Source organism: Heterodontus francisci, chromosome 43 (assembly GCF_036365525.1).
Source record: "Heterodontus francisci isolate sHetFra1 chromosome 43, sHetFra1.hap1, whole genome shotgun sequence".
Lineage (NCBI taxonomy): Eukaryota > Metazoa > Chordata > Chondrichthyes > Heterodontiformes > Heterodontidae > Heterodontus > Heterodontus francisci.
The window spans coordinates 31539463-31558883 of NC_090413.1; the positions used below are offsets into that span (position 1 = coordinate 31539463).

General features: G+C 44.2%; 2 protein-coding genes across 6 annotated transcripts in view; one reads left to right on the forward strand and one right to left on the reverse strand.

Annotated features, from left to right (window-relative positions):
• Nucleotides 1-12108, forward strand: part of elof1 (elongation factor 1) — a 72617-nt gene extending 60509 nt beyond the window's left edge. For both annotated transcript variants that reach the window (XM_068021396.1, XM_068021395.1), the window contains exons 2-4: nucleotides 5427-5550; nucleotides 6858-6928; nucleotides 11911-12108. In XM_068021396.1, the coding sequence (XP_067877497.1) occupies nucleotides 5435-5550; nucleotides 6858-6928; nucleotides 11911-11975 (252 nt within the window). In that variant the 5' untranslated portion in view covers nucleotides 5427-5434 and the 3' untranslated portion in view covers nucleotides 11976-12108. The remainder of the gene's footprint in view (nucleotides 1-5426; nucleotides 5551-6857; nucleotides 6929-11910) is intronic.
• A 1251-nt stretch (nucleotides 12109-13359) lies between these two features.
• Nucleotides 13360-19421, reverse strand: part of cnn1b (calponin 1, basic, smooth muscle, b) — a 100219-nt gene continuing 94157 nt past the window's right edge. For all 4 annotated transcript variants that reach the window (XM_068021384.1, XM_068021381.1, XM_068021385.1 and 1 more), the window contains 2 exons: nucleotides 16974-17120; nucleotides 13360-16629 (listed from right to left, as the gene is read on the reverse strand). In XM_068021384.1, coding sequence (XP_067877485.1) covers nucleotides 16315-16629; nucleotides 16974-17120 — 462 coding nt within the window. In that variant the 3' untranslated portion in view covers nucleotides 13360-16314. The remainder of the gene's footprint in view (nucleotides 16630-16973; nucleotides 17121-19421) is intronic.

Sequence of the window (19421 nt, forward strand, 5' to 3'; positions counted from 1 at the left end):
ATTCAAAGCTGAGCTGGACAGATTTTTGTTCTACAAGAGAGTAAAGGGTTATGGGGGGCAGGCAGGAAAGTGGAGTTAAAGCCACAATCAGATCAGCCATGATCTTATTGAATGGCAGAGCAGGCTCGAGGGGCCAATTGGCCTACTCCTGATCCTATTTCTTATGTTCTTATTAGGAATTCTCAACAGAATGTATGATCTGCTGCCGCACAAGTACAAAGCAAAGGTCACGAGCTGTTGATAATTGTGTGCTTTGTATATAATATGGATGAACTTTGAGTGAAGATTATGTATTTTTAAAGTACAGTTTATTTTCTATGGGGAGCCCTGTTGGATTAAAATAACTGTAGGTGATCTTATTTAAATATTTCTGTTATGTGATGTATTTCCTGTGAGAGGATGTGACAAATAACTAAATTATCCTGCAATCACAGAAAATAAAGTTGGTTGGGGTTGTAGCAGATCAAGCACAGGCTTCAATGTGTCAAGGATTACATAAATGGCGACTTCAGATAAGTGCATAATAACATTTGAGTTACAGGCAGCATGACAGTTTGAACTTGCAGAACTTGTACAATATCATCTGGGGTGTGAGGCAGTCTGGACCTGACATTTCTGGATGAAATCCTGCATCTGATATCAGTATAGGTCCTGTTCATGTTGTTCAACAGGTCACACCATGTGCTATTTACTTAAGACCCTTTCTCCACAGGGAGTGAAATGCTATTGGGAGATTCTTGTGGAAACTTGACCGATCCAAGCTGCTGATACTCTGATCTGGAGCTGAGCTTTTACATTCAAAGTAACTTGAAAGGTCTTGGAAAGCCCTTGAGGTGTTGTATTTTGTTGTCTGTTTAGTGCAGTGCTGTACAGGTCACTGCTGCCACTGGCTGTGGATGGTTAAGTTAGAGTGCTGTTTGGACAGCCTGACTCCAGCTACTAATCCACTACATTAAACTAATTGGTGACCTCTGGGAGGTCATAGGGATGGCTTGGGTGTTAGTTCACTGGAAGAAATTATCTGGTGTTCTCACAGCGACAGGAAAATGCTGGACAGTGGAATTTCCCCCATTTCCAATTGTGGTACAACAAAGTTACAAGATGAATGAGATTCGCTTTCCCTAATTTTTAACTTTTGACAAGTCAGCCAAATGTCTGGTGCTTAACACCACTGTGCATTTTGTCATTGGATCTGGTAAATTCAATTAACTGAAAAACCGTATTTGGGTGTGGAAAGCTTGCAATGTAGGGTTAAATCATGAAGAGTTCTGGTGATCAAAGTGGTGGACTTTGTATCAGTTATGGCTGCAACTTTCAACTTGAGCTTGGTGTGAAACTTACAGAATTAGATCGGCTGCCTGTTTTAGACCCAACCCAAGCTTCCTTTCCATAGTCATGCCTTATCCCACAATAAACAGGGCCTCTGAGTTTGAGGTGGCTTCAATATGGCACAACTGATATTGAATGTTCAGAATAGAGGCAAGGATTTGTGACAGATTGAGAAGTATGGTATCTGATGCAGGCAAATCTGCTATTTTAGCGCACTCCTGATGATTGACCATCAAGCCTGGCCCATTAATGGGATCTGAGCTAAACCTGTCACTGAGGACTGTGATTCTTTCTACTCCGGTTTGGATAATTTGAACACTAATGTTCTGACAAGGGGGCTGGTCCTTTTTTCAGCAATGAAAGCCTACTAGTGTTCTGTACTGCTAAGCTGTACATTTCAGTTGATTAACTTCCAGCAGTATCCATATGGGTGACCTTAAGCTTGTTTCTTGTCAACTAGCATCTAAGCTTAGCACTTAATGGCTATAAGGATAGAGTGCACTGTGTATCAGGTGCACAGAAATTCTACCAATGTGGGTGGTTTAAAGACTCTGGTCAGATACCAAACTGATGTTAAAAAATTGTCATATGTTCGATCAGAGATGTGGTGCAGGGAGAGCGGCACACTTGTCTAGTTTTTTTATTATCGACATAGAAATTACATTACGGAGCTGGGCCATTATCCTTCACTTGAGAAGTATTCCGAATCCCTTGTGCCCGTTCTCTTCCCGTATCTCTTTATCCCCCATTCATTCAACCACCAATCCTACCTATTTTTAAAAGTTGAAAAAGACTCTGCTTTAATAACTAACTCTGTTTTAGTGCATTCCACAGCCTCACAACTCCATTTGGGTGATTCTGTCAGCCTTGAACTAGGTGTGATCAGATAAGTCACAAGATATATAGAACCTCGAAGTTCAGTAAATAGTGAGTTAATGGGCGCTACAAACTAATGTTAGTTTGTCTCCTCCACCATCACCTCCAACAATAAGTGTGAGGAACTCATGAACTTATTTGTCACTAAGATTGAAACCATCCGATTATCTGCCTCTGCCATTTCCCTCTCTTCCCCTAGCCCACAGGCCAAACTTCATCTCGGCTTCCCCTGCCCTAACCCTGAATTTGCATATTTCTCTTGTTTCTCTCCTATCTGACCTTGTGCTCTCTCCGATTTCATCTTGTCCATGAGACTCAGCTTCTCCTCTTTCGAGCCTATTCCCATTCTACTGCTGACCACCCAACTTCTCTTCCTGGCTTCCATGTTAGATATTGTTCATGGTTCTCTCTTCTCAGGTACTGTCCCCCTCACCTTGAAATCTTCCATCATCACCCTCTCAAAGAAATACACTCAGCCCCTCCACTTTTCCCTCTCTAAAAGCCTTAAATGTGTTGTCACCTCCAAATCTTTTTTTTTATTCATTCATGGGATGTGGGCGTAGCTGGCTAGGTCACCATTTATTGCCCACCCCTAATTGCCCTTGAGAAGATGATGGGGAGCTGCCTTCTTGAACCATGTGCCCATCTTTTCCAGAACGCCATGTTTGAATCCTCTAATCAAGGTTCAGTCCCTGCTACAGTAATGAAATGGCTGTTACAGAGTCACAAATGACATTCTATGTGACTATGACAAAAATAAACAATCCCACCCCGTCCTTGATCTGCCTTTAACACTCTTGACCACACTATCTTTCTCCAATGTTAGTCCACTGTTGTTCAGCTGGGTGGGACTGCACTCGCTTGGTTCCATTCTTATCTATCCATTCATAACCAGAGAATTTCCTGCAGTGGTTTCTCTTCCTGCTCCTGTACCATACCTCTGGTGTCCCCTAAGGATCTACCCTTGACCCCCTCCTATTTGGTGACGTTATCTGAAAACACAACATCACTTTCTACCTGTGCTTATGACACCCAGATCTATCTCATCGCCACCTCTCTCGACTTCTCCACTGTCTCTAAATTGTCAGACTGCTATACCAACATCTAGTACTGGATAAACAGAAATTTCCTCTGACTATATATTGGTAAGACTGAAACCATTGTTTTCGGTCCCCGCCATGAACTCTGTTGCCAAGCCACTGACTATCACTCCCCCGGCAACTATCAGAGGCTGAACCAGACTTTTCACAACCTTTTTTAAAAATTCATTCATGGGATGTGGCTAGAACAACATTTATTGCCCATCCCTAATTGCCCTTGAACTGAGTGGCTTGCTCGGCCAAATCAGAGGGCATTTAAAAGTCAACACACTGCAGTGGATTTGGAGTCACGCAGGCTAGACCATGTAAGGACGGCAGATTTCCTTCCCCAAAGAACATTAGTTAACCAGATGGATTTTCACAACAATTGACAATGGTTTCATTTCATGGTCACAATTAGATTAGCTTTTTAATTCCAGATTTATTAAGTGAATTCAAATTTCACCATCTGCCGTGGTGGAATTCAAACCCATGTCCATAGAGCATTATCCTGGGCTTCTGGATTTCTAGTCCAGTGACATTACTAATACGCCACTGCCTCCCTGGATATTTGTCCCTGAGATGAGCTTCTGACCATATATCCGAGCCATCAATAAGACAACCTATATCCACCTCTGTAATATCACCCGATTCTGCCCCTGCCTCAGCACATCCGCTGCCTCATCCATGCCTTTGTTACCTCTGGACTTGCCCTCCTATCTGGCCTCCTGTGTTCTACTGTTTGTAAACTTGCAGTCATCCAAACGTCTGCTGTCCATGTCCTAACGCGCACCAAGTGATGTTCACCCATCATCGCTGTGCTTGCTGACCTCCATTGGGTCCCAGTTAAGCAGCGTCTCTATTTTAAAATTCTCAGCCTTGTTTACAAATCCCGCCAGGACCTTGCGCCCTGCCCCCCCCCCCTTTCCAGGCCTGCAACCCTCCGATATCTGTGTTCCTCCAATTCTGTTCTCTTTGAGCCTCCCTGATTTTAATCACTCCACTATTGGTGACCATATCTTTAGCTGCCAAGGCTCTAAGCTCCAAAATTCCCTCCATAAACTGTTCTTCCTCTCCACCTCTCTTCTCCTTTAAGACATTGCTTAAAACCTACCTCTTTGATTATTATTTTGGTCCTCTACCTTAATGTATCCTTACGTGGGTTAGTGTCAAGTTTAGCTTTATAATGCTCCTTTATGAAGCGCCTTGGGATGTTTCATTATATTAAAGTTGCTATATAAATGCAAGTTGTTGTAGTAATAGTTGTATGTTACTGGAGTGTATCCCTGCTGCCCTGTGATTCCTCTCTCTTCAAAAGGGGGACTGATAATATATTCCATCAGATGGAGACTGGCTCTAGACCAATAGATGGTTTATTTATATATCTGACCATTAGACCTTTAATGTCCATTTGAACAAGCCTTTGGAACCTTGGTTTAATGGCTTACCTAAAGATTAGCACCTCTGGCAAAGCAGTTCTCCATGACTTCTGTACTGGAATCTCAGCCTAGATTATGAATTTAAAGGTTGAAATTGGATCTTGAATCCACAACTTTCTGATGCAAGCAAGAGTTTTACTAACCAAGCAAGCTGACATGAACAGTTCAACATTTGCATTCGCACTGACAGTCTGGAATGCCCTGCCTGGGAGGGTGGTAGAGGCAGGTTGCCTCACATCCTTTAAAAAGTACCTGGATGAGCACTTGGCACGTCATAACATTCAAGGCTATGGGCCAAGTGCTGGCAAATGGGATTAGGTAGACAGGTCAGGGGTCTTTAATGCATTGGTGCAGACTCGATGGGCTGAAGGGCCTCTTCTGCACTGTATTATTCTGTGATTCTGCACTGGCTAAAACCAAGCAGCCTTCATAACTTGCAATGGGAAATATTTTGTTAATTTATGGTGAAATGTAACAATTCCATGGGAGTTCCTGGAACCTAATCCAGCACCAATGACTGCAGTTCATCTGTGACTTTTGTGGCAGCAGGATAAGTGGGGAATCCAGTCACCCTGTGGCCCAACAGACTGCTCGATGACCCCTGCAGCAGTGGAGCAAGCTATGGCAGCTTCCTTATTTACAAAGTACGATTACAAGATTGACAGACATTTGAAATATTTTCCCGCTTGCCTGTATTTCACAGAAGTTGCAATGGGGCGCAGGAAATCGAAGAGGAAGCCTCCCACCAAGAAGAAGGTGCTTGGGACTCTAGAAACACAGTTCACGTGTCCATTCTGTAACCATGAAAAGTCATGTGATGTTAAGATGTAAGTGTGTGACGTTTCAACCAGCATGTTTGTTAGGGTTTCAGACTTGCCGGGGTGCCGGTTCGCAGGCGTGCCTGGTCGTTGCACTTGGAAGTCACATGTAACTGTTGAAATTGGAGTTATTCCTTTAAGGGTCCTGCAGTGAGTCAAGTTTTGGAGTATTAACACAAAATATTTTCTTGGTTTCAGTGTCATTGACCAATCGTCTAAGCAAACCTGTTGTCCCCTATGAGCTGGAGTATATCTTTTCATGCTGTATAGCTGGGTAAATGATGGCAAGACTCAGATTACAACAGTGCATTTCTGTATACACAAGGGGAATGTCTCACGTGCTGTCCAGTGATCTCCCTCTCTTCAAAAAATGCATCAAACATAACTCCATCAGATGTTTTATTTAACTGAACAGTATACAGTATGACTCAATCATTCAATTTCATATTATAATGCATACACAGAAAATATCATTCAATATCATAGTCATAGACTATGATATTTTCTGTGTATGCATAATAATACACACAAAATATCATTCAATATCCTTTGAAGTCATAGTGAAACAAAAGGCTGCAATTCCCCTTTCTTTGGCCTCCTTATTTCCCCTATTTAAGTATTAAATATATAGCCAACTTAGAGAGCTGCATTTGGAAAAAAAAATTTGATGTTTTTTTACTGTGCAATGTGAAATCAATGGCCATTTAACCCAAGTTGCACTGTAAACCTTTTATTGCACTTTCTTTTACGAGTTGTACCTTCTGAAATCTGGTGCAGCTGGCTTATCTGGGCTCTGAGCTCATTGGCTTTTCCTGTGAGGAATACTTGGTGTGATTTAATTTTTACTGTTTCTATCGAAAATTATAAGCTAATAATTCAACACAAACAAAAATTCATTTTTGCCAGTTTTTTTTTACAAATAGCAGCATGTGTTGCTGGGGTTTATTCACCTGTCAGTATCTACTTCATGTACCACCCAAGAAATGTAAGAGTAATTGTGACAAATGGACTGAAAGACTTTCTGCCAACCTCTTGGACAGGGAGTATTGCAGATGCCACAGCTTTGATTTGATTTGCCTTGCCGCTGTGGGGCATGGAGCTGTGTCTCTTCTGAGTTCTGTGCTTCACTATCTGCAAATATCACATCTGTGATCCTTTCAATTTCACAGGCTGTGCCTTCGGCTGGGGCTGAACTCATTGGGATATGGGGAATTGATTGGAACCACCTTTCAGTTTCTGAAAGGATAGTGTGGAGTTTCGTGTTGAGATCTAGTTGTTTTTAATGTTTTCCTCCCCCCCCCCCCTCACTTTTTCAGGGACCGCGCGCGGAATACAGGGATCATATCCTGCACCGTGTGTTTAGAAGAATTCCAAACTCCAATTACATGTATCCTTCATTTAAAAACAAAATAGGATGGTTGGAGAGATTCTGGGATAGTTTACTTGTGTGCTTATTCAGTCTGATCTTCTTCCTGTCCCCACCCCACAATAGTTATGTTTTCTCTCTGGGGGTCTCAACAACGCAACTTTCATTTATTTAGTAGAAATAACATCCCAGGGCACTTTACAGGAATGTAATCAAACAAGCAGACATTAGGAGGAGTGCCCAAAGCTTAGTCAGAGGTTGGTTTTAAGGAGGGCCTTTAAGGTTAGGGAGGGGACTGCAGAGCATAGGCCTACACCAGTCTTTTTCAATAGGATTGCAATGCTCACCAAACTTGTGGCGATCAGGGCTCCCTATTCATCACATGCAAAATATATGCAATATTAATAAGACAAATGCACAATCTTTTGGAAAATAAGTTTGAGATTTTAAACTGTCAGCAATCAAGACGATACACTCATTGTCAGAGCCAGAACAGCTTCAAAAGGGTTTTACAATCCAATTGTTCAACAAAGTAAGTCTGCTGTAGACATGTTCAAAGGGTAGTGACAGTTTGTTAATTGAAGTGTTCTGTTTCTGACAGTGTGCTCGAGTTTATTTCAAAGAAACAAATTTCTTCAAGAGTGGAACGTCTATTTTGTCAGTATTGATATATTAGGAGACTCGGGGAGGGAAAAGAGCCAACAAATCTCTAAGTATTGGCTTCTGCGCTCTGACTCTTGCCTTGGTCTGTCGCTTGCCATTTACGAACACAGCATCGGAACATTTAATAGACCTTTCACTCATTGCCAACCTCCTGTAATCTCTCCTTTTACGTCAGTAGCGTCCTATTCCTTTCAATAGCTCATTCCGACAGATGTGTTAAGATGAAGGTGGAATACTCTGGATCTTGTTGCACCGCCCCAGCTTGCCAGAATTGCACATTTCAACCCTCAGTGTCAGCCATGCAGCACTGTCCGTTGCTCACGCACCTCAACTGATTTGCGAGAACTGCCAGCTACCAGCTAAACAAAATCAAGTGCTTCAGTTAACATCCCCTCTGTCATTAGATTTCCCAAGAAAATTTTGAGAGCAATCAGACTGGAGTCCTTCCGAAGGCTGGCCCTGTTTTCACAGCGCTTCATAGAGCGGTCCTGCAGATCTAAATGCGTTGTCATTTAGAGGCACCCAGAGAGAACAGGAACCTATAAGGTAACAAACGGCAGACTACTTTTCTTGTTTCATTGAGCAAGTGGCCCTTCAACTTCCAGGTCAGCAGAAACCTGACAACTCAACTATATTCTGATAATCAAAGTCGTGGTCTGACCGATAGGTGACTCATGTCTCATGGCAACGTGGTTGATTCTTCCTTGCTCAATTAGGGACAGATGACAAATATCGGCCTAGTGAGTGATACCCATATTCATACTCACTGCTGTAACTTTAACACAACTCAGTATTGTGTGGCATTAAAAATGGACAGCATCAATTTGCCATGTTTGTGGTCGATTTGCCATGAAGTGAGTGGCGAACGTATTGGACAATACTGGTCTAGACAGTTAAAGCCAATGTTGCTAGTGGTGGGGACAAAGCGAGTGGCACACGGCCAGAATTGGAGGAACATGGCATTCTTGGGTTGGGGTTTGTGGTGGGTGGGGAGGTAGAGAGTGTATCACTGAAGGAAGTTAGAGATAGGGTGGGATGACAACATGAAGGGATTTAAACATAGAATGTTAAATTTAAGGTATTGGAAGGACGTAGGGTGATGGATGAGGTAGGTCGGATACATGTAGCAGAGTACTGGATGAGTTGAAGTTTACGGAGGGTGGGAGACCAGCCAGAAACTTTCGAATGCAGGCAACAAAAAAATTGATAAGGTTGCAACAGAAGATGGGCTGAGATGGCCAGTGTTATGAAGATGGAAGTAGATTGTTTTTGTGATGGAGAGGATGTGTGATGAGAAGCTCTGTTTGCGGTTGAATAAGACAGAAGGTTGCGGCCCAAGTCAGTGGCCGGGGAGAGGGATGGAATCGGTAGTGAGTGAATGGAGTTAATTGGAGGAAATGGCAGCTTATCCAAGTCTGGATGTTGGACAAGCAGTGTGTCAACAGCAGCAGTGTAGTACTCAAGTCAGGTGACCAAGAGGTAGAGCTGGCTGTGATCAGACTCCACTATTCCAATGCTGTTCTGGTCAGCCTAACATTCTCCTCCCGCCATAAATTTCAGCTCATCCCCAAACTGTGCTGCCTGGATCCGAACCTGCATACCATCCTGCTTGCCCATCACCTCCTGTGTCAATGACCTGCATTGGCTTGCAATTCCCCAACTGATCAAAATTAAAATTCTCATTCTTGTGTTTAATCCCTTTTATGGCCTCACCCCTCCCTAGATTAATAACCTCCTCCAGCCCTACAACCTCTCCCAAACTCTGCTCCTTTGTCTCTGCCCCCTTACTTCCCCTCACCATTGATGGCTGTCTGGGCCCCAGAGAGTTAAATTGTCTTGACCCTTCCAATCCCTCTCTTATTATGACCCTCATTAAACCCCACTTCTGTGACCAAGTTTTTGGTCACCACTCAAAATCTCCTGCTTTGGCTCAGTATTCATTTTCTCCCTCATGCCTCTATGAAGCACTGTGGGAAGTTTTTCCTACCTTATAGGTGTGATGTAAGTGCAACTTGTTATTGAGAGGGATGGAACAAGGTGAAGTGCTCAAAGAAAGGGACAGTACCAGGGAAGATGGGGGAAGGAGATTGTGTGGGTTTATGTGGGGCAGGTGGTACAAAGTATAGCTGGACAGTAAGTGGGAAGGTGTCGCTGTCTGTGAGCCAAGTTTCAGCCAAAGCCAGGATGACTGTGCAATCCTCCATAGTAGGATTATGGATGACAAAAGCCTTGTTAGTGAGTGAGCTGACATACTGGGGAGAAGAGTGGTGTTTGTTGATCAGTTGGCGGAGTACGAGGGTTGGGTGCTGTGGACGTGATGGGAAGGAGGTTGGTGAGATTATCTCTCAGTGGGTGGGATTTCACTCGCCTGGTTTCATTCTTATTTAATAAAAGCAAAATACTGTGGATGCTGGAAATCTGAAATAAAAACGAGAAATGCTGGAAATACTCAGCAGGTCTGGCAGCATCTGTGGAGAGAGAAGCAGAGTTAACGTTTTGGGTCAGTGACCCTTCTTCGGAAGGCTTCCGAAGAAGGGTCACTGACCCGAAACGTTAACTCTGCTTCTCTCTCCACAGATGCTGCCAGACCTGTTGAGTATTTCCAGCACTTCTTGTTTTCATTCTTATTTATCCAGTTTTAGGCAAAGAATCACCTGCTGTGTCTTCTCTTCCTGCTCCAACACTGTTACTTCTGGTGTTCCCCAAGGATCTATCCTTGGCCCCCTCTTATTTCTCATTTATGTGCTTCCCCTTGGCGACATCATCTGAAAATGTCCATGCTGACAATACTCAGCTCTAGCTCACGACCACCTCCTTGACTCCTCCATTGTCTCTAGGTTGTCAGACAGCTTATCCGATATCCAGTACTGGATAAGTAGAAGTTTCTTCCAGCTAAATATTGGTAAGACTGAAGTCATTGTCTTCAGTCCCTGCCGCAAACTCCATTCCCCCGCCACCAACTCCATCCATCTCCCTGGCAACTGTCTGAGGCTGAACCAGATTTTTCACAATTTCAGTGGTATTTGACCTTGAAATGAGCTTCCAACCACATTTCCATGCCATCACTTAAGATCGCCTGTTTCCACATCTGCAAAATCAGCCAGCTCTGCTTCTGCCTCAGTGTGCCTGCTACTTAAACCCTTATCCTTTGTTGCCTCTAGATTTGAATATTCCAACACAGTCCTGGATGGCCTCCCACGTTCTACCCTCCATTAACTTGAGTCTGTTGCCCATGTCCTAACTCGCACCAAGTCTTATTCACTCATCACCCCTGTGTTCGGTGACCGACACTGGGTCCTGGTTAAGCAACACCTCTATTTTAAAATTCTCATCCTTGTTTTCAAATTCCTCTTTGGCCTCGCCCCTCCCTATCTCTGTAATCTCCTCCTGCACTACAAGCCTGTGAGATATTGGTCCTGCTCCATTTCTGGCCTCTTCAGCATCCCTGATTTTAAATGTTCCAGCATTGGTGGCTGAGCTTTAAGCTGCCAAAGCCCTAAGATTGGGAATGCCCTCTCCGCCTATTTACCTCTCTTTCATCCTTTAAGATGTGACTTAAAACCTACCTGTTTGACCAAACTTTTAGTCATCTGTCTGCTGTTTTTTTCTTGATGTCAAAGTTTGTTTGCCAATGCTCCTGTGAAGTGCCATGGGAAGTTTTACTATATTAAGGGTGCTATATAAATACAGATTTTTGTTGTTGGGATGATTGGTGAGATTAGGCCTCACTGGGGGCATTGGGTGGGAAGATTGGTTAGATTAGTTAGCTCTTGTGAGATGTGAGATTAGCTCTTGCTGGGTGTGATGGTTGTTGAGATTAGCTCTCGTTGGGGCTGTTGGGTGGGACGGTGATGGGTATAGCTCTTGCTGGGTGGGAGGTTGGTGGATTTAGCTCTCCCTGGGGCAGCTGGGTGGGAGGTTGGTGGGTTTAGCTCTCGCTGGGGCTGTTGGGTGGGAACATTGGTGAGATTAGCTCTCGGGGCTGTTGGGTGGGATGGTTGGTGGGTTTAGCTCTCGCTGGGGCTGCTGGGTGGGATCTTTGGTGAGATTAGCTCTTGTTGTGGCTGTTGGATGGGACGGTTGGTGGGTTTAGCTCTCGCTGGGGTCACTGGGTGGGAAGGTTCGTGAGAGAGGAAGATGCTACTGTTGGAATTCATTCCTGTTTAAGGAGGAGGCAATGAGTGCACATAAAATTGCTGTATCACTCTCTCTGTCTCTCTCTATTTTTCCCTCTCCCTGGGCAGTGCATATACTACTTGCTGAGTGTTACCCGGATGATTTTAGACTTTACCAGCGTTTATTTCATTACTGCTGCCTTTTCTTTAACTGTTGCTACTCAGACCTGTCGGAGCCGGTGGATGTTTACAGTGATTGGATTGATGCGTGTGAAGCAGCAAACCAGTAGTTTAGGCTCAAGTCACTTACATTTTTATTTCACGGTGTTTTGCAGGTTTCCTTTTTGCTGACTGTAGATAATTTGAGTTCATGCGGAGTCTTCTGTAATACTTTGGACTGTTTTCAGGCTGTATTATTAAAAGGTTAGAATTCTTCCATTCATCGAATGTGCTGTTACTTTTTAATATTGAAGTTTTAATGGGTAGCTTCTTGTCTTTCAGTGGATGGGAGTGCATTATCCATTTACCATTAAGTCTGCATATGGGCACATTTATTTGTATATCTTTTTTTTTAAACTGCGAAGGACTGAGATTGCTCATGGAGATCGCCACTGAGTGTAACCGAGATGAGATAGTGATCAAGTCATGCTAATATTGAGTCCTCTGAGTCTTTTAGATTTTTTGAGGAAGGGAAGACTGGATGCAAAGAGGTTTCACAGTTTGCAGGACTAATACAAAAGCAAAATACTAGAGATGCTGAAAATCTGAAATAAAATTAGATAATTCTGGAAATACTCGGGCTGGCAGCATTTGTGGAGAGAGAAACAGAGGGAGGACCTCTTTTTAGTTTCATGGGATGTGGGCATTGCTGGTTAGTCCAGCATTAGTTACCCATCTCTAATTGCCCTTGAGAATGTGATGAGCATTGACAATGGTGTCATCAGCAAGTTTTACTCCAAAGGTTGTGTGGGACAGTGATTGAGATACTGGACCAAGTGCTGATGTGCCAAAAAATTCAGTGATGCATCAGTAACTGATGCCAAGTTGACCCTGTATCCACATACAGCTGACACTGCATTGCTGCTAGAATTTTTCTGTTGTCCTCTTGTAGTGTGTAGAAAGGCTTTGAATTTATTGGTACAGTGACTGCTGTAACCAAGTGGCCCTCACCTTCTCACATCTAATCAATCTGAATGCTTCTCTTTGCCTCCCCTGACTTCCATTCATAATCTCAATTTGTTACTTCATCTTGCACATTCCTTATTGCCCTTGCAATCAAGACCCAGGGGTTTGCTTTTCTCACATTCTCCAAAAGCTTGCTTGGGCAAAGTGGCCATTGGGAAAACTGTAAATGAAGTCTGTTGAGGCCCAGTCTGAGTTTTGAGTGTCTCCTGTCTTGTTCCTTTTTGACTCCAAATGTCTCCTCCCTTGACCTCATTCTGAGTCTGTGCTTCCTGTGATGCCCATCCCCCCCAAATTCCTGGTCTGAGACTGAGTGTCTCCTCCAATGTGCCCCCACTCCTGTCTGTGTTACCTTCCCTGCCCCCAGTCTGGGTCTATTAGTGTGTCACTATTCTGATGTAGGAGCAGATTGAGATTGCCTGGTGTGCTGACTCATAAGAACAGGAGCTGTGTGAGAATTCATTCAATAACTCAGAAGCTTGCTTTGGTCTGGTTTAATTAACGAACAGTGAGCGGCACCATGTGCACTATAGTAGGACAGCAAAACACAATTCACATTAAATTAAACTTATTCTAGTAAGAGGCCCTTTAATTAGCCACAGGAGACAGAGTTTAACACCACTTACTAAACAGTTAACCATCAGATACCAGAACACAGCTCATCAGGCAAAGTATTAGTACTGTCTAGAGATTTCCAGATATAAGATTGACTAAAATGCCAGTGTAATTTGCAGAAGTTAGTCACTACATTGACCTTTTTTGAACCCATTCTGCCTACCATTCCTTGTTTCTGCAGTGGCACTATGGCAGCCAGTTGGGTGTTGATCTGGAGAACTGACGCAAATATGCTGGGCCGGCGCAGGCTCGCTGGGCCCTACTTACTGTTGTGTCTGTGCAGGGACACTGGATCCCAACTCTCTCTGCTGGGCCTGTGAAGGTCAGCTTGGCATAGCTGAAGCTCAGCCGGAGGGGATCTGATATGGCCAGTGTTCAGCTGATTGAGCTCTGTTATTTGAAGCTTGCCTGTTGGCTGAGTAGACTTTGAGGTTGGTGCAGTTTTTTTGTTCCTTCGCAAAGAACCAGACGGAGACAAACGGCAAAATATTAGTCTGTGTATAGCTCTGGTGCTGACCTGAATAATAAATATCACAGTCTGTTTATTTGACTTTTAAAATACTACACATTTTTGGAAGTGATGCTTCTGAATAGATAGCAGTGAGTCAGGTGAAGGGAAGCACCGAGACTTGGTGTGACCCTGTGCTGTTCTTGCAGAGTTTGAGTCTAATTGTGTACTGTAACTGGAGATTTGTTGAATTTGAAAAGGTGAGTGTTGCTGCGAGCAGGGGATTCTCTGTCACTAAATAGCTGCTGGTTATAGAATTTACAGATAATCGAAACTGCAAAAGAAGCACTTTTAAAACTAAAATCTAACCTAACTGCTGTTAAAACATGCCCACAGTCCTAAGCTTTCCTCTGCTTCTGTTTCTGTACCATTGCTGAGTTGGAGGTTAAGCTGCTTTCACACTTTGTGATACTTCTGTCTAAATATTCACTTCACCACATAGGCTTCACAGTAATGGAAATTGTGGGATCGATTTTCAATGCTAGTGTCACATAAATATGTTTGCCCCAGTGACACTGCAGGTTATATAGATCCATCTTGTTCAGTGCTTGTATCTTTAAATTCAATAGTGAACATCATTGCTATACTCCCAGCAGAGCAATGTAGGAATGACTGGTGGATCATTGCAGTGTGTTTCTGTGTGTGTTATGGTCAGAAAGGGTGGTTTCCAATGGCAGACAATTCTTGCATTGTATAAAGGTTTAATGCCAAGAGTTAATTCACTGTAAGATTTGTAAACAGTGAGCCAGTGCTGACACATTGCTAAATATAAAAAGAACAATTTAAAATTAAACTTATTGTAAATAGTACTTTAATGTAATTTCTCTAAGTTGTACTGGATAGGGAATAAACAGGACAATAGCAACATGGATACAGAATTGGCTGAGTGACAGGAAACAAACAGTAGTGATTAATAATTGTTTTTTGAGTTGGTGGAAGGTTTGTAGTGGAGTTCCCCACGGGTCAGAGTTGGACACTTGCTTTTCCTGATATATATTAATGACCTATAACATGGTGTATAGGGCACAATTTCAAAGTTTGCAGATGATATGAAACTTCAAAGCATTATGAACTGTGAGGAGGATAGTATAGAACTTCAAAAGGACATAGACAAGTTGGTGGAATGGGTGGACAGGTTGCAGATGTAGTTCAATGTGGAGAAATGTGGAGTGATACATTTTGGTAGGAAGAACATGGAGAGACAATACAAAATAAAGGGTACAATTCTAAAGGGGGTGCAGGAGTAGAGGGATCTGGGTGCTGTTTTTGTGCGTAAGTCATTGAAGGTGGCAGGACAGGTTGAGAGAGCAGTTAATAAAGCAACAGTATCCTGGGCTTTATTAATAGGGGCAGAGTGTACAAGAGGAAGGAGGTTATGTTGAACTTGTATAAATCGTGGGTTCAGCCTCAGCTGGAGTATTGCATTCAGTTCTGGGCGCCACACTTCAGGAAGGATGTAAAGGTGTTAGAGAGTGTGCAGAAAAGATTCATGAGAATGTTTTCAGAGATGAGGAACTTCAGTTATGAAGATAGATTGGAGAAGTTTGGACTGTTTTCCTTGGAGAAGAGAAGGCTGTGAGGTGATTTAATAGAGGTATTTAAAATCATGAGAGGTCTGGACAGAGTAGATAGAGAGAAACTGTTCTCACTCGTGAAAGGATCAAGAATGAGAGGGCACAGATTTAAAGTATTTGGTAAGAGAAGCAAAAGTGACATGAGAAAAAACTTTCACGCAGCGAGTGATTAAGGTCTGGAATGCACTGCCTGAGAGTGTGGTGGAGGCAGGTTCAATTGAAGCATTTAAAAGGGACTGTTGTTAGAAAAGGAAGAATGTGCAGGGTTACGGGGAGAAGGTAGGGGAGTGGCACTGGATGAAATGCTCATTTGGAGAGCCGGTGCAGACATGATAGGCGAATGGCTTCCGTCTGCACTGTAACAATTCTGGAGATGGGGCAGTGTGCCCGGAAGTGGTTGGGGGGGAATCTTTAAATGAGATCTGGAACAATATCTTTGGGGGCCTTTGGCAATTATTACATTAGCCTGGCTTACTTGACTGCTTTTGGAGTTGCTTATCCACTCCATCGCTGGTTTGTAGAAACGATTCACACAGGTGTCCATCACCTCATTCAACCAGCAGAGTCAGACATGTGTTTCATTGCAGCGTGCACTGGCAGTGAAGCATTCTGTGTGGGGAGGGTTTCTGACAGTAACACCTACTGGGATGAGCCTGTGTATTCAGCATAGGGCTTGTAGCCAATAGATGTGTAAGGCTGCAATACACACTAGTACAAGCCAGTCTGTTAAGCAGTGCCACTGTGTTCTCCTCACTCAAAGTCCTGATACATTTGTTTGTAGCGATTGGCATCTGTTTGTTGATTGTACTTGTACTCTGCTGGGTTGTCATTCTCACTGCATTCAGAGCCACTGGCTAGCTGGTTCTCATTGTTGATGGGAAAGTTGGGAGTGGAGCAGTACTTGGGGTCATAAACCTGCCGGCTCAGTCCATACACAGTCATTCCTTTCTGCGAAGCCCCTTGGTTTGTTCCCATCTGCAGTGACACAATGGAGGAGTCACATTTCTCAGTTCCAAGTTTGTTATCGAAGATGTGTCTCCGTGTCCCTGGAGCAGTCATTCCAGCCTGAAATGAGCAAGAGGATTGGTCAGAGAGTGACCAGTGTGCCCTGCCTGCCCTCTTTATTCTCTACACCCCCTCCCCATACCTTCTTCCCATACTATCTACACCTTGCTACCCATTTCATCACCTTCCTCATAGCATCTACCCTGGTAACATCAACACTGCATCCCTGCAGCATTTACTTTATTCTCCCACACCACTGAAAGAGTCAACTGTTCCATAGAATAGCAGAGAAATTTGCTACGATTGTGTTTTCATACAGTGCCATTTTCAAGCAAGATTCATTGTTTTCCAAATGTGTTAACTTCGCTTCTCCTGTCTCCATTACTTCACACTCTGCTCCATACCTGTGTTGCTCCCTTGTTGGTTCCCATTTGGAGGCTAATGGTAGTCTGGTCAAGAGGCTTCTCCACTCCAGTTTTTGGGTCATATAAATGCCTTCTGGTACCATAGGCTGTCATCCCCTGCTGGCTGGCAAACTTATTTGTCCCCATCTGGAAGAAAGACAGATACAAATCTGAATGCAAAAGAGTGTGTGAAACCTCGTCCCTCAGGGGATAAAGCTTCTCTTTCAGGATAGGGAATCTCACTGGAATGAAATCTCTTCACTTTGTTGGGATGGAACCTTCCTTCAACAAAAGAGAAGTCTCATCACTCTGGTTAATCTTCAGGATATGATCTCTCAATAAAATATAATGTTTGGGCTATTGGAATTGCCACACTACCCTGATCATCAGGCTGTTTCTGCGCTCACTCCAGACAGTGTGCGCAGCGCAGCCCCCCCCCCACTTCTCCCAGGGTGCGCGGCGCAGCCCCCCCCACTTCCCATAGGGTGCGTGGCGCAGCCCCCCCCCCACCACTTCCCCCAGGGTGCGCGGCGCAGCCCCCCACTTCCCCCAGAGTGCGCAGTGCAGCCCCCCACTTCCCCCAGGGTGCGCGATGCAGTCCTCCCTGCCCCTTACCAGACCTGGACACCTCTCTCTCTCCCTCTCTCTCTTTTTCTCTCTGTGCAGAGCCCTTCTTTTTGGCTATCCATCATGTTCTCCAATTCCGAGACCATGAAATGGACACGCATGCCCGGACATCAGCATGATCTGGTGACAGAAAGGTTCCACTGGGTCAAGGAACCTCTCTGTGGGCTTGTTTATGCTCTGCTACTAATGGCTTTGGTGCACCCCTTGAAACCTCTTGGCTCCCAAGGGGCTGTAGACCCCTGTTGAGAACCCCTGGACTAGACAGTTACCTTAAAACTTAAGCAACTGAACAGCACATCAGAGACACAGCAGCTGAGTCTTACAGTGTAGTCTGCTGCAGAAGCATAAGTCCTGACGTCCATTGAAGTCCAGGAATTTGGAAGCCACATTTGAGCAGAGATACAGTGCTCAGTGAAGAGAACAAAGAGCAGACACGGGTGGGGAATTGGGCAGTGGGCCCTGGTAACTTTTTAAACTAGCAGTTAACTTGTAGTTAGGGCTAAAATGTACCCAATATTAGAGCCAAGGGAACTTAAACAATGTAGAGATTGGGGTAGAAAGCACAAATAATGACCAAGGGTAGAGTTACACAGCAAATAAGCTCCCTTAGGGAACTGCAAGACCACGAGCCATCATGGCTGGAGGGGTAATATAGTACATCCTAAAGGGAGAGGCACTGTACTGCATACATTGGAGGAGGGGTGCAATGCACTGTGCACGCTGGAGGAAAGTTGCCTGACTTCCCACTTTGTCTGATCCAGTGAGCGACAACTGAATTTGGAGTAGACTTCCCCAACAAAAGTGGAGTATCAGTCGCTGGCAACAACTGAGACACAACCAAAACGGACTGGGTGTACTGGAAAAGGGTTCATGGTTACAGCGAAGTCAGCCCCATTTAGAATTAGCCGCAGAGCTCCTTTCCTTTCCCTTCCTCTTCCTCCCTCACCTGCTCCAAAAAGTGAGCCAAGCAAGTGAAGTAAATGTGTGTGTTCCTGCCTTGTGTGGGCACGGATTCCGGCTTCATACAGCACCAATGCAAGACCTGGCCCCAGCAGGCAGAAAGCCAAGCGAACAAGCCAGACTGACCACTGGTAACCTTGTTTGGATATTCAAATGAACAAAATGTGCAAGCCAGTGAAGAGATTTCAGCACTGATTGATCAATGGGGACAGGAATGAGGAAGAGATAAAATACCAAAAAAGGGCAGGAGGAATGACAGTACCCAAATAATACATTAAAAAAGATATCTACAGTAGTTTCCTTCTCTATGTTGCATGAATGAAAATAGTATTTTGGACTATAAACCATTCTCTCTCCTCTGCCTGCTCCACCCTCACCTCCAAGTATGAGAAGCTGTTGGACTCCTTTGTCGCTAAGATTGAGACCCTCCGTTCAGCTGCCTCTGCTGCTTCCCTCCCTTTCGCCTAGCAACTATTAAAAAAAAATCTTGTGTTACCGGGGTTCCATGGAATTTTTCTGACACAGAAGGGGGGCTTCAGAAGCAAAAAGATTGAGAACCCCTGGTATTTCCTATGGGCGGCACAGTGGCGCAGTGGTTAGCACTGCAGCCTCACAGCTCCAGGGACCCGGGTTCGATTCTGGGTACTGCCTGTGTGGAGTTTGCAAGTTCTCCCTGTGTCTGCGTGGGTTTTCTCCGGGTGCTCCGGTTTCCTCCCACAAGCCAAAAGACTTGCAGGTTGATAGGTAAATTGGCCATTATAAATTGTCACTAGTATAGGTAGGTGGTCGGGAAATATAGGGACAGGTGGGGATGTTTGGTGGGAATATGGGATTAGTGTAGGATTAGTCTCAATGGGTGGT